The sequence below is a fragment of the Macaca nemestrina genome, chromosome 6 (genome assembly GCF_043159975.1).
Source record: "Macaca nemestrina isolate mMacNem1 chromosome 6, mMacNem.hap1, whole genome shotgun sequence".
NCBI lineage: Eukaryota > Metazoa > Chordata > Mammalia > Primates > Cercopithecidae > Macaca > Macaca nemestrina.
The window spans coordinates 48,965,180-48,980,677 of record NC_092130.1 but is presented as its reverse complement, the minus strand read 5'-3'; the positions used below and the strand labels follow the sequence as shown (position 1 = coordinate 48,980,677).

Here is a 15,498-nt window from a genome sequence, read left to right as displayed (position 1 = left end):
AGTGGGGAGAAGGGAGTGGGACAGCTCACGTAATTACTTACACTTCCTGGGCTTATGAATGTCAAAACATGTTTATTATTCTAATGGCCTAACTTGCTTGAGGAATACCACATCCAGTGATTCCTCAAGTAGTGCCTGGAAAACAGGAAGAGCTTACCAAATGGTTGCTATTATTATTATCGATGTTGTTGTTTCAAAATAGCAACTTTAGGTCAAAGTACTGATACCACACTGTGATTTTTCAGTGTCAAATCATAGTGAGGCAGGTACTTAAAAAACCACAGTACAGAAGTCTAACGATAAAGACCAGCCACTGGGCACATATCTGAAGACGATATAATCACTCAAGGTGGGGGATGGGGGGTGAGGGGAGAGAGAAAAATTAGAAGGCAATCACCCACTTTCATTTACAAAAAAGAAGAGAAAGATGGAAGAAATAAAAATAGAGGCCGGGCGCGGTGGCTCACACCTGTAATCCCAGCACTTTGGGAGGCCCACGCGGGCGGATCACGAGGTCAGGAGATTGAGACCATCCTGGCTAACACGGTGAAAACCTGTCTCTACTAAAAATACAAAAAATTAGCCGAGCGTGGTGGCGGGTGTCTGTAGTCTCAGCTACCCTGCAGGCTGAGGCAGGAGAAAGGCATGAACCCGGCAGGTGGACCTTGCCGTGAGCCAAGATTGAGCCACTGCACTCCAGCCTGGGCGAAAGAGCCAGACTCTGTCTCAAAAAAAAAAATAAATAAATAAATAAATATAAAGTAAAAATAGAAAAAGCCAATACCACCAGAATGGAAAATACATTAAATCTAACAACACTTCAATAAAGGCATATTAACTGAACATTTCTTTTCATAGGCATTTAATACCTAAGCAGAAAATCAGCTTCATGTAATGACAAAACCATATAGACATTTGTACCTATTTGTACCAACTTACCTTATTATTGCAAACATGGAATTGAAGTTCTTACATTCTCGACAATGAAGTGCAATTTTAATAAAATGCTTAATAATCTTCATTCGTTTGAGCTGATTTGCTTCAGTTAAAATTTCTGAGGCAACCCAGAATGTCTCTTGGTTTACAATGTCCTCAAACCTCTTCAAGTGAGTATTTCCTGCTTTGGAATTTAACTTAAAAAGGTCATCGATGTACTCAGTCGGCTCAATATTACGAAACAAATCAAAGTCCCTCATTGACAGCTGGGTGGCCACCTCAATGGTACTGAGCTGCAGCATGGATAGCTGGCTTTCCTTAACCAGTTCTTGAGCATCTTCATCTGAACATAAGGTTTCTGTTTCCATGTTATTTTTTAAATAATACCTAAATGGAAAATATTTTTAAAATAAATGTATTCGTAAATATGATTAAATAAGAGCACTTTTCCTCTTTTTTGTTGTTGTAAAATATCATTTTATTGTTAATAACTTTTAGCCAAAAATATTCATTTACAGGTAAAATGAAAAATTAACATTTTAAATGAGAAGAATTTTTGAGGAGTCGGTCTCTTATTCCACCAACCGGCATCTATTAAAGAGTAAATATAATGTTATGTCATGAACTTAATCATTTTAGAAACTATCTATCAGATACTATTTTAGGTACTGGCCTCGCCCTTGTAAAGCTTTTATTTTACTGTTTTATCTGACAGATGGTTGGTATTATGTAAGTATTTGTTTATGAACAGCATGAATTCTAATTAAGGCAAAATAAATTCCTGAATCAAGATGGTTCAAAATCTCTATTCAGAAGTTACTGCATTCATTTCCTTTTTAAATAAATTTCCAAGTGAAGCAAGAAGAATGAAATCTACAAAGGAGGGGAAACACTTCCACTAATGGTTTCTCCCTTGTTAAACACAAAACCTCATTCCAGCAAGTAGCACTGATCAGTAACCATACATTAAGAACTATATTTTGCTTTCTTCTCTTTAGATCAACAATTCTACAGCACTTAAAAGCTAAGAGACAGGAAACATCTTGTGCTGGGATGTTACTAAGGAAAAGAGGTAATGTATCACATGCTTTTACTTCATTCTTTTCTAATAATCCAACTCGATTTAAGCCTAAGTTTGTATCCATCTATCCATCTATTTTTTACTGTCAAGAAACTCTTTTTTCTGTTTTTAGACTGTTCATACGCCTAAGACAATGCCATAAAAATACTGTTGAAACTCATTACGCTATATGTGATAATGTTGATAAGGTATGGTAGACTTAGTAACTCACTTAATCCTTACAACATTCCCATGAGGTATATTCTATTATTATTATCCTCATTTTATGGATGAGGAAATTCAGGCAGAGAAGCTACATAACTTGTTCAAGGTCACATAGCCAGAGCTGGGATTTGAATGTGGGCAGTATGAATCCAGGGTCTATGTTCTTAACCACTACGTATAGCCAGCAAAACAGAGTTAACTCATTCTCATTTCACAGCAACCATGGCATGCAGTCACTGTGAGCTTTCTAAGGATCTTGTTCTACATATGAAACTGGGTTACCAAAAAGATTATTCTCAGAGCGGTTGGGCACAGTGGATCACGCTTGTAATGCCAGCACTTTGGGAGGCGAGGCAGGCAGATCACTTGAGGTAAGGAGTTTGAGACCAGCCTGGCCAACATGGTGAAACCTCGTCTCTACTAAAAACACAAAAATTAGCCAGGCATGGTGGCATGTGCCTGTAGTCCCAGGTACTCAGAAGGCTGAGGCAGGAGAACCGCTTGAACCTGGGAGGTGGAGGTTGCAGTGAGCTGAGATCACGCCACTGCACTCCAGCCTGGGCGACAGAGGGAGACTCCATCTCAAAAAAAAAAAAAAAAAAAAAAAAAAAAAGATTATTCTCAGAGAAAATTACCAGAGTAAGGAACAAATGTACTACAGAAATAATCTAGTTTATTAAATAATTTTCGGAACACATTTTAAAAATTTTTAAATTTTCCTGCACATTCATAAAAGGAAAACTACTTAGAAAAAGAACTGTGAACACCATGGCTTCTTTTGCCAAAGTACATACCGGCCACGTTAAAAATACAGTCATTCAGATATATATGAAGATCTGTATCATTCAATTTCCTCTATAAAAAACAGGAACTAGATTATATCAGTGGTTCTAAGAGTTTATTTTAGCAGGAGTGATAACATATTTTATCAAGCTGTCTTCTAGAGTGAATTTAGCAGCACTAAAACATGATGATGTTTCTACTTACAACATCTGTTTTAACAGGAAATCGTCAAAAGCACATCTACAAATAAGCACATCCACTAATAAGCTTATTCACCTTCCATTGAGTTGAATTCTGTCAGCTAATTTGGAGAACTGATCTGGAAGTCTTCTCTGTTTTATGACACCCTCAGGAGTAACAGAAACTTCACAGAGAGAGTATGTGTCGGATGCACCGGTCAAACCAAATTCATGAACGGCATGACAAACTACTTCTTTAGCTGTAGTGTCTTTACTGATGATAATGTAGCAACTTTGCTGATCCACTTTGAAAACTCTTATAACTTGATCAGGAATATCTACATAAATAGAAAGACATGCCTTGTTATTTTATTTAAAAATTACTTTTAAACTCTTCAAAAAGCAATGTGAAACACAATGATCCCTCTGAACACTAAAATATACATTTCTATTTCACAATATTAACAGAAGTCACTGTTGCTTTTATTGATAAATATATCTATTTTTTTTTTCAGATAACAAATCATTGATAGAAAAACCCAAAGACAAACCTTGTGCTCATACTATATATATGATTTGGAAGCCAGAATTTTTTTCATTTAATAGCTTATAAAACATTTTAATGTCATTATATGCTTCTACAAAACTCTTTTTAATGAAGACATAGTACTCCATAATATATATTTTATATATTTCAATTATCCAAACCCTTAATGACATTTAGATTGCGTACCACTTTCTATTATTATAAATGACATGATATGCCCTGTTATCCCCTGTCAAAAGTAAGTAAGCCTCTGCAGGCAATCTAATTACTTCCTCAGTGAAAATTCTCAAAAACAGAACTCCTGAGTTAGAAGGTATACATATTTTTAAGGTTTCTGAAATATACTGCCAAACTGTTCTCCACAGAGGTTATAATATTTTATAATCCTAGAGTGTAAGGGAACAAATTTGGTCACATCCTTAAAAAAACTGTGTATTAATGTTTTGTTTTGCTTTCCCATTTCATAAACCCTATTCTTTTCCTCCCTCTAAGAATAATACCATTATTTTTTCATTTCTTTGGTTACTGGTAAGACTGAGTAACTGATAATGGTCTAATGAACCATTATTTATTTTTAAAAATACTTTTTGGCATCCTTTATGTTTTTTTCCTAATGTACTGTAGTAGATAACAACACTTAGTCAACTATGAAGTGGAAAATGCTTAGTTTCTATATTTTATTTATTTTTAACACAGGAAAATTTTAAATGTTCACCTGGTGAAATCTTAGTCTTTGCCCTTGTAATTTCTGTTCTTAGTAGAAAAATTTGAGACAATGTTTATATGATAAGCACATGTAAATAATAATATTCCACCCCCCCTTGTTCTATCTTATTTCTTTTTGTCATTATAGAACTCTGGACCAATGTTCAACATGATAAGCTAATATTTAATATAATTAAATGTAAGTGAAAAGTGACTTTATAGCATGAACAAATGCTAAAAATTTTCCCAATGACAATAAATTACTGTTGCAAAAGTTTCCTTTTTTAAAAATTAGGAATACAGGCTGGGCATGACTCACACCTATAATCCCAGGACTTTGGGAAGCTGAGACTGGAGGATCACTTGAACCCAGGAGTTTGAGACCAGCCTGGATATATAGCAAGACTTTGTCTCTACAAAAACTTTTTAAAAATTAGCTGGCTGTGGTGGCACATTCTTGTAGTCCAGCTACTCGGGAGGCAGAAGTGGGAGAATCACTTGAGCCTGGGAGGTTGAAGCTGCAGTGAACTGAGATCATGCCACTGCACTCCACTCTGAGTAACAGAGCAAGACCCAGTCTCAAAAGAGAAAAAAAATTAGGGAATATATATTACTGTGGCTTTTTTGTATGTGTGTGATGACTGCAGTGGGGGCCGGGTGGAAGATTTTGGGGGCTCAAGTAATTATACAGTTTGTCCAGCATCACCTTCTTAGCATCATGGACACTGTTAACCTTTAGAGGAAAAAAAAAATTACAAATTTATCTTACAATGTCCTGAGGTATAATCCCTGGTATAAAAGGGAGAAATGGAACAGATACAGATATGGCAGGAAATGTTTTCATAAAATAATTTTTTTGGTCCTCTTGAGACTGAGGACCAAAAAAAAAAAAAGACTTGCTCTGAGGACTGAAAGATTCAACTGAATATACATGAATATAATTCCAGGGACAAGGGGTCTTAGCCAACATATGTTGAATGTTCTGGGTCCTGTCAAGTTGAAAGTAGAATACTTCATCCACTCAGGTTCCTTCTGTAACAAGGATGCATCAAACTCTCTTTCCTCAATGTATTAAGAAATCTGAGTTATCACATGCACCTTGTGCAGCTTTCATTCTGATGAGCCAATCCTTAGTAGGCTGCTGACATCATAAGGTTTTTAAACCTACAAGGTGGGACTGTTTCAAGATTCACCAAAATCAGAGATACTTCTTGAAAGGGTTTGGCTGTGTCCCCAACCAAATCTCATCTTGAATTGTTAACTCCCACAATTCCCACATGTCATGGGAGGGAGCCAGTGGGAGGCAACTGAATCATGGGGGCGAGTCTTTCTCATGCTGTTCTCACAATAGTGAATAAGTCTCACGAGATCTGATAGTTTTAAAAAGAGGAGTTCCCCTGCACAAACTCTCTTTGCCTGTTGTCATCCAAGATGTGACTTGCTCCTCCTTGCTTTCTGCCATGATTGTGAGGCTTCCCCAGCCACGTGGAACCGTTAAGTGCATTAAACCTCTTTCCTTTGTAAATTGCCCAGTCGTGGGTATACTTTTATCAGCAGCGTGAAAACGGACTAATAACTTCTCTACCCTGTGCTAGAAGATTACTGCAAACAAATGGACATTTCAATTTGCCATGAGAAATATACTAAACAAATGGGTTTCCACTATCTTTTTAAGTCCATGAAAAAGGAACAAACAATATACTGTTATTACCTGTACTGTTGCTACTCTCTTCATAAAAGTAGGTCCCAGCCATCCTGGGCTTCAGAATTGAATCATTTTACTAGATCTTTGGGGGCTGAGCCTTAGCCAGTGGTACCGACTGACCTTGAGGGAATGGGGAGATGTTCTGATACCTTTTATTACTTTCTTCAGAGAAATTTATTCACAAAGACAGGGTGGGAATTTGTACACATTTCATGTTCTCTTCCCTTGCTGCCAATATATTGTAACATCTTCTGGGAAGGAGCACACAAATGTGTATCTTGCTGCATAGTGTTAAAAAGTCATACTTTGTTAAAGTGATTTGTCCATGTGAAGGACAAATTGTTACATGATCATATAAGAGTGATTCAGGTATCACAAATGGATACCTTTAGAACAGATTCATAAATGGGATTATCTAAAGGGTATCCCTTAATCCAAACTCTGATGAAACTGCCAAGGTAACAAATGTCAACTTGGAAAAGTGATGGAGAGCCATCAGAGGAAAAACTTTCTCTGCGTTAATATTAATGACAGTGTAAACCTCTATTTTAGAATTGTTACATATATATTATATAATACTCTTTACAAACATATTTCTTGTTAGTAGGAAAACAACATACATGCCAAGTACAATATTTGGCATGCAGCACTCAAATGTTAATCGCTTAGATGAATGGTCAATAAGTTCCAATAAAGTTGAATCAAAAGGGAAAAAAATGATCCAATCATTTCAAATTTTAGGCACAAAGCTAAAATGCACACAAAAATACAGTACAATTTTAAAAGCAAAACAGACATTTAAAAAGAATCTTGGAAGCCAGGGGTGGTGGTTCATGCTTATAATGCTAGCACTTTGGGGGGCTGAGGTGAGCAGACCACTTGAGCCCAGGAGATCAAAACCAGCCTGGGGAACATGGGGAAGCCCCGCCTCCACAAAAATTACAAATGTTATCTGGGCGTGGTGGTGTGTGCCTATAGGCCCAGCTACTCAGGAGTCTGAGGTGGGAGGATCACTTGAGCCCAGGAGGTAGAGGTTGCAGTGAGCCAAGATCATATTATTGCAGTCCAGCCTGGGTGACAGAGAGAGACTCTGTCAAAAAAAAAAAATCTTGGAGGATCAAGATTCATATTTCATATTTAGAAATCTTATGTAATAGGTAAATAAATTTAATAAAAACCTCAGATATCTAGACTTTCAGCCACAGATGAAATTTCTAGAGAGCTAACTTATAAATCTTATAGCAGTAAAATTAAAAAACGAATACTTCAAGGATGTATGTACTGACTCTGAGATTACACTAAAAATGGGAGAACTTTTAGGTATTTAAGATGATCTTTAAAAAAAAAAGACTGACTTTTCATTCTGCTTTAAATTGTTAATTGCTGAATAAATATTTATGAAGTGCCTGTTATGTGTCAACAGGGTTCCAGGTGATGAAGATACAGTGGTAAGTGAGATACATAAAGCCTCTACTCTCAGGGAATTTACTTACATTCAAGTGAGTAAACATGAGCTCAAGGACAGACAAGACATCAAGTAAGGAAGAAAATTCATATAGTGAAAAGCACCACACAAAAAAACAAAGGGTAGTGGTATACTGAGGATTGAAAAAATTGTTCTGTAAAGAGCCAGATAGTAAACATTTTAAGTTTTGCAGGTCAAGGGGCAAAACACGTATTTTTTAGGCACTTATATAATGAGAAAGACAACAAATTCCCACAAAATAGTTTTTCAAAACTCAAAATATAATAATGCATACATAAAACAGGTAAAGATACGTGAACACAAAGATTAGGCAATACTGTGTCTACTAACAGGGACTGGTCAAAAAAATTGTTAGCTGTTTAAAAATTTGTGGTAGAACAATACATCTTGAAACAGAAAAGTATTCAAAGGTATATTGCTAAAGTGAAACAGTTAAGTGGAAGAAAAGTAAAACATCTCATATGGGGTGCAAGCAATGGCACACACATTTGATGTGCAATGAAATTTCTGGAAGGATCTATAAGTAAATTAAGAACTAAATTCTAGGGGAGTGGTGACTTTTATATTCTATCTTATCCTGGCAGTTTAATTTTTTAAAAGCTATGATTGTGTTCCTTTATAATTAAAAACTAATAAAAATAAGAAATTTCCAATGAAGAAAAGTTTACTATATGAAATAAATCAAATAAGGGTTCGTGCTATTAAGTGAAAAGAAGTAAGCTGTAAGTTCTACATGCAGATCTAGAAAAAAAAATTCCTTTTTGAATTCCTTTTAGCCACACTCCTAATTTTTTTTTAAGACTCATCTTGTATTGAGTCAGAAATCCCAAAGAACATTTCAGAAGTTACAGAATAGCATGTATACTGATTCTATCCAAACATAAAAACATACATATATTTTAAAAAATGACTAAAAGGATACATGCCAGTTAATACTGGCTACCTTCTAAGTGGAAAGAAAAGTTCTGCTTACTACTTCATTCAATTCTGTATCATTGGACTTTTAAAAAATAACAAAATAATACATACAAACAAGGGCAACAGAATACCATAGTCTTTAAGATACTTACAATAAAAACCAACAGCTGTATGCAGCAAAAATAAAGCAAAATCAAAGTAAGCAATCAGAAACAAACTTACAGTTCTGTAGCTTTGCCCCCACTTTCATTCTGATCTAGTAATAACTTTGAAAATGCCGGATAAATATAGGTAAGCTCAAGAACGATAAACATTAATCAAACTTGGCTGTTACATATGTCCTATAATATACATATGTGATGTACATGGCTCATTTAAATTTTTGTGTTGTATAAATTACATAAGAAGCTGAATTTGGAATTAACTGGGAATTGATGTTTTTTTCAATCCAAATATAAATAATATCCATCACTAGATAAAAAACCTTTCACAAAATTACATATTTGGGGGTTTAAAAATATAAGTTAAATACCTATCATATATGTGTTCACATTACTGGTACAAGCACATGCTGCAGACTGAGACATATCAGATGTTCTCTGAACAGGTTTTAAAAAGGCATCTTCATCTTTAGTCTTTTTAACATGTTCTCAAGGAGAGAATTATGTAATCAACCTGAAATCAAGTTGAGTAACACACCTTCTCTTTAGAGGTCTGAATTTCAGCTCCATGGGGACTTAGTTTCTAAAACATAGTAATTTCAACCTCTTCTCTTCGTTCCCCTAGCTAAATCTCCAACTTCTCTCTCGCCTCTTCCTACAACCCTATCCCTTATTCCCTCAGCCCCACATCCTACATATACCTATGGCAAACATACAGCCATATAAACTATTAAAACTACAAATCATAAGATCCCTAATACTTGTCTTATGAAAGCATATATTTAATTTGTGCTTTGGAAGTGTGAAAACACTTTATTTTTGGATGTTCTATGTAGTGTGAAAAGCACTGCTGTAGAACACACACACAGAGACATAGAAATAAATTCCCATCCTGCCACACAGCAAATAATAGGAGACTGACTCTGTGGCAGAAGGAGGTCGGTTTCCCAGATGAGGTAACACTTGAGTTCAGCACTGACAAATAAAAAGGTTCACTGGACATGCAAGGAGAGGGCCATGGGTGGCAAACACGGGCAAAGAAAGGGCATTCTGAAAGTTCATGCCATACTCAGGAAGGAGGGATGAAGTAATAATGGAGAGAGAATGACAGAACAGGAGGCTAGAAAGGGGGTCGAGGTCAGCAACACTTCTTCTTCACCCTGGTGGTGACATTTCTTTTATGTACCAAGAACTGAATCCAGTTTGCAGTTTTCTAACCTCTGTGATATCTTAGTGCTTGCTTTACCCTTTCCGGTAAATAGTTTAATTAACTTTATACCTTGGTAACAATCTTCACATTAACTTCGGATCAAATAACTGGAGTATTTTCTGTCTCATGAATGACACTTCACTAATATAAAAATCACTACAAATGTCTTAGGAAAGTAATGACTCATTAAATCTTTGTTCTAAAAAGAACACTGGTAGCTATGTAGAGAGTGTGATGTGTCAGAATATGTTATTGGGTTTAATAATCTCTCTAGTGGTTAAGTGGCAACTGAAATATAAAGGAAGAAACCATGTGCAGAATGACCTTCATTAAACTGTTACTATGTTATGTCCTGAGGTTTTTACTGAAGTTGCTATAATAAAACATGAATTTTACTACGGCACTTATATTTCCATCTAATACCAAGATGGAACTGAGTTTCCTCCCTTTTTACACTAGTTGCTAGGAACTTTAGAGTCAGAACTGAAGGTGAATCAGAACTATGCTTCTTTTGGTAGAAGCATTTTTTCTCCCACCTTTCCTTGGACTCAATTATATGTTTCAGTGCTTAATTGTATGTGCTTTGTATTGAAAACCATCTCAAATCCTTTAAGTGATGGATATATAATTATTCAAAGTTGAAGGTTTTCTTCTTTGTAACAAAATTTTAGATTATATAATTGTGACAATTTTTGCCTCAAGACATGAATAGATGCAAAAAAACAAATTAACTTGACATTCCACACTGAACATCCAAACAACAATGAAAATTATGCTATAATGCTCTGATAACAATACATGACAAATACAACAACTTTAGCTTCAGGTGTTTGAGGAAAAATCTGCTTTTAGAAAATTACGAACACTTTTCTGACAGAAAAAGGTAAGTGAGGCCACTTAGATTAAAATAATCTGCCTTATTCTTTCCCACACCCTGAGTAAGACATATCTTGGCTGAGAAGGGTCTCTGTTTTCACTCTACTGCTTAGATTAGGATTACTAAAAGATACCTAATTCTGTGGTTAGAGGTAGTCTCTTTTTTTTTTTTTTTTTTTTTTTTTTTGAGACGGAGTCTTACTCTGTCACCCAGGCTGGAGTGCAGTGGCGCGATCTCGGCTCACTGCAAGCCCTGCATCCCAGGTTCACACCATTCTCCTGCCTCAGCCTCCCAAGTAGCTGGGATTACAGTCACCTGCCATCACGCCTGGCTAATTTTTTGAATTTTTAGTAGAGATGGTGTTTCACCGTATTAGCCAGCATGGTCTCAATCTACTGACCTCGTGATCCGCCCGCCTCAGCCTCCTAAAGTGCTGGGATTACAGGCGTAAGCCACTGCGCCCGGCCAGAGGTAGTCTCTTTTTCATGTATTTCTGTTCCATTTTAGAGGATGTACCATTCAAATTAACAGAACAAGACAATCTCCCTTTAGCTTTTTGCATCAAGTCATAATCTAGAGTTAAGAGGGCTGCAAGTAACTCTAGTATTTGCTGCACAAGGCTTAACCATCCAGTTGTTCATTTGGTACCAATATGGCAATATAAAATCACATATGAAAATTACCTGAAGGATTGGAAAAATCCAACATACTGGTGGTAGGCTGCAGGAGATCAGGGCTGCTAGATGAGAGTGTTCCAGGGATGGGCATTATAGCCAGACTATGCCTACAGTGCCTTGTTCCCACAATGCTGTCATCTTGTGATTGGCTTAGGCCTCCATCACTTCAAAAGAATGTCACATATCACTTTAAAGTATTTGAGAGTACTTAAGTAGTAAACATTTCTGTTCCCTGTGCACTAAGGCATAACAGAACCAAACCAAAGAGGTGATTTAAACAATTGAAATACTACAGCAATTTTTAAAAGACAACTGTAATGATAAAAATGGCACTAAAATTTTTAACAATTACATTAAAATAAAATCTAACTTATACATCTAAGTAATTCTACTACATCCTAATTAAATTGTCTTATTTAGTGTCTCCCAGTTTGGGTGAAGAAATGGAACCTGAGTATTTAGGGAACCCTTCAAATTTGCCAGTTCTAGTGGACACTAATATATGTATCCAAAAATGCACAGCCACACCATAGCAAGGTGTTCTCTTTCTCTTTCCCTTTCTCCAGAAAATCTCAGTGATCCTCTAGGAAAAAGAGGGAGTCTACATTCGAACCAAAAAATATGGCAGGTAGTAGATAATAATACCAAGGTCAAGTGACAAAGTAAGAGTGGTCTTTAAACACTGGACCAGAAAAAAAATAGAATTATGAAAATTACAGTCTCTAAAGTTCATTCTAAGGGTACATTATTTCTTATTTAATCTCTCAAGTCTAATTATTTAAGCAAACAAAATATTCTTCCTTTTAAATATTTTAGAAATGTGACACAGACAACTTCTAAATCTACCTAAGAGAAAAAATAAAAACAAAGAAACAAACACCGTCACTTAGGTTTTAGACACCCCCAGATTTTAGCTTACTTTTAAGCAAAGCAGTCCTACAAAAATGTAAGATAGCAGTGAAAAAAATTTCCATCAACATCAATAACCAAAAACTACTTCTAAGGGTTGTACTTATGTTAAAACCAATGCTCTGTTACTATTAATTCTTGTCTATATTTTATCAAATGCAGTATTCTGCCTAGTACTTGCTATGCATACAAACAGAAGTATCACAGAATACTTACCTATTACCATGAAAAAGATTAAGGTAGAGTATTATAAATGAATACTATGGAATACATTTAAATTATGTTAGATGTAAAATATAGGATTTTAGGTAGATTAGAAAACTATGCAAGATGGAGAGTTAAGACTGTTAAACTGCTAAAGGACTGTTAATAGTCAGACATGAAAGAGAGGGCCAGGATATGACAGAGCTGAAGAGTCAGAGAAAAGCAAAGAGACATGGAAGAAAGCAAAGATTAGTGTTTCAAGGGCAAGCTTTGATGTCAGGCAGACCTGAGCTACTAGCTGCTTGACTTCAGGCAAATTTCATTCTCTTTCTAAACTTTGGTTTTCTCATCTGTAAATGTGAGCAATACTATCTCCCCCAGGAATACTGAAAAATTACGGAATATAGGCGAATGTTTTGGTGCAAAGGAAAACAGGACTTTAATTAAGAATGGACTTACTTTTACAAAAATTAAAATGAGAACAGGGCTGGGCACGTTGGCTCACACCTTTAATCCCAGCACTTTGGGTGGCGGAAGTGGGTGAATCACCTGAGTCAGGAGTTTAAGACCAGCCTGACCAACATGGCGAAACCCCATCTCTACTAAAAATACTAAAATTAGCCAGGAGTGGGGTGGTGCGTGCCTGTAATCCCAGCTACTTGGGAGGCTGAGGCAGAAGAATCGCTTGAACCCGGGAAGCGGAGGTTGCAGAGAGCTGAGATCACGCCATTCCACTCCAGCCTGGGCGACAGAGCAAGACTCCGTATCAAAAAATAAAAATAAAAATAATAATAATAAATAAAATAAAATAAAATAAAATAAGAATAGTACAAACCCAGAAGGGAGAATTATTTATTTTACTCAATTTATATTAAAAAGTAGAGGTAGGTCCGAGTAAAGGTACTATAGAAACAAGAAGTGCTTTCCTGGGGAGAGAATTTGACAGATAAAGCAAAGGAGATATCTCATTTGATAAATAATTTGCATTTACCCTAAAGAGGCTCCTTATAATTTGGTTTGCATTCCTAAAGATCAGAGTTAAATGTTCTAAGGTTAGGTAAGAGAAAATAAGAGGAAAAAGCACTTTCAAAGGTATTTAAATTATATAGAAAATAAAGATTTTTTTTTTTTAAAGTCTTTCTTTAATTGACTTTTGAAAACAAACACATCAATTTTTGGACACAGAGGGTGCGATAACAATCCAAGGAAGCAAACCATTCAAGAGGCTGTCCAGTCCTACTACTAATAAAGTACAAGCAACTTTAGCAACATTAAAAAGTTACAATTTTCTATTAAAGAGAATTAACCGCATCAGTGACTGCAGCAAGCTGGAATCACTATAGACTAAGACGTACAGAAAATACAAAAAGTGGCCGGGTGCGGTGGCTCAAGCCTGTAATCCCAGCACTTTGGGAGGCCGAGACGGGCGGATTACGAGGTCAGGAGATCGAGACCATCCTGGCTAACACGGTGAAACCCCGTCTCTACTAAAAATACAAAAAAAACTAGCCGGGCGAGGTGGCGGGCGCCTGTAGTCCCAGCTACTAGGGAGGCTGAGGCAGGAGAATGGCGCAAACCCGGGAGGCGGAGCTTGCAGTGAGCTGAGATCCAGCCACTGTACTCCAGCCTGGGTGACAGAGCGAGACTCCGTCTCAAAAAAAAAAAAAAAAAAAAAAAAAAGAAAAGAAAATACAAAAAGTCCTTGTATCTCTTACTGATGCTATTTAACATCGCTTCTGCTTTTGAATGCTCAATAGAGACAATATTGTGTAGCTATAAATACGTAAAGCTGGTTACAAAACTGTAGTAATTAAAGTGTGAGGTGCATAAATGAAAACTATACTGCTATGTACAATCCATGCTATGCCATGAATGAAACAGTATTTAGTTGGCAAAATTTCCATGCCTATTTGAAAGCTGAGTGGATAAAGCCCATTTGGCAAGTAATTGTATCATTCTTACCAAAACAGTCTCCTGAGAAGGTGATGCAATAACAGAAGCAAAATTGTTTAAAAAATTTCTCAATACTTCCCCAACACTAAATTTACTTAGGATAAAAGTACTTGGTTTCATATTATGAAACTAAAAAGGCCACATAAATATCAGCAATATGTAAATAAAAAAGAATCCCAATATTTAAAAAGCAAACAAAAAATATGTTGACAAGAAATGGGGAGGAAAAATACAATTCCTGTTAAGCAAGCAAGGCAGTTTATTTTGGGGATTGTTACAATGAATAATACAGAGATGTTACTTAGGCAACTGTGATTTTAAAAACAAAAGCGTGATTTTAAAAAAGAAAAACAGATATCCTGAAATGTGAAGAATTCTTAGGTCAATAAAAACCATACTTCTGTCTTAACTTACAGATATAATTCAAACTAGTAACATTTTTCACTTTAATTTTTAGGAACATTCTTTTAAAATTATATCATGATTTCTTTGGGATTTTGGAATTATCTATTCTTATCTCAAGTATTTGTTCTTTCCTTACATTCTTTCTTTTCTGTGACAACTCATCCTCTACTCTTACAGAATTGAGTGCTGCTAAAGGTAGAGAACAAGTTTCCGTTCTTGGTGTCTCTTCCAAAGAGGTCTGGCACAGAGGAGATGCTCAGAAATTGTGAAACTGAACTCATTAAACATTTTTTTCAATAAAAAAATAACAAATGTTCAAGAAGAAAACTTGTAAAACACAAAAAGAAAGCACAGAAGGGAAAAATTACCTATGAAACCATGCCTTCCAAAAACCACAATCAACATTATGATAGTTTTCCTTCTAGTCATTTTTCTGATGTATAGTACAATTTATTTAACTAATCCTTGCAGCTGGACATTTAGGGTGTTCCAATTTTGTTTTAGTATAGATAAAACAACTTATAGCATCTATATATAAATCTTCATCTAATTACTATT

At 35.8% G+C, this 15,498-nt stretch overlaps 1 protein-coding gene across 20 annotated transcripts in view; it reads right to left on the bottom strand.

The window, feature by feature from the left end:
• LOC105467197 (Rap guanine nucleotide exchange factor 6) overlaps positions 1 to 15,498 on the bottom strand; it is a 218,735-nt gene that overhangs the window by 37,131 nt on the left and 166,106 nt on the right. For 15 of the 20 annotated variants that reach the window (XM_071097788.1, XM_071097791.1, XM_071097790.1 and 12 more), the window contains 4 exons: positions 11,476 to 11,633; positions 8,697 to 8,711; positions 3,281 to 3,521; positions 940 to 1,323 (listed from right to left, as the gene is read on the bottom strand). In XM_071097788.1, the coding sequence (XP_070953889.1) occupies positions 940 to 1,323; positions 3,281 to 3,521; positions 8,697 to 8,711; positions 11,476 to 11,633 (798 nt within the window). The remainder of the gene's footprint in view (positions 1 to 939; positions 1,324 to 3,280; positions 3,522 to 8,696; positions 8,712 to 11,475; positions 11,634 to 15,498) is intronic. The other 5 variants (XM_011716681.3, XM_011716684.2, XM_011716682.3 and 2 more) reach the window with 1 other exon arrangement.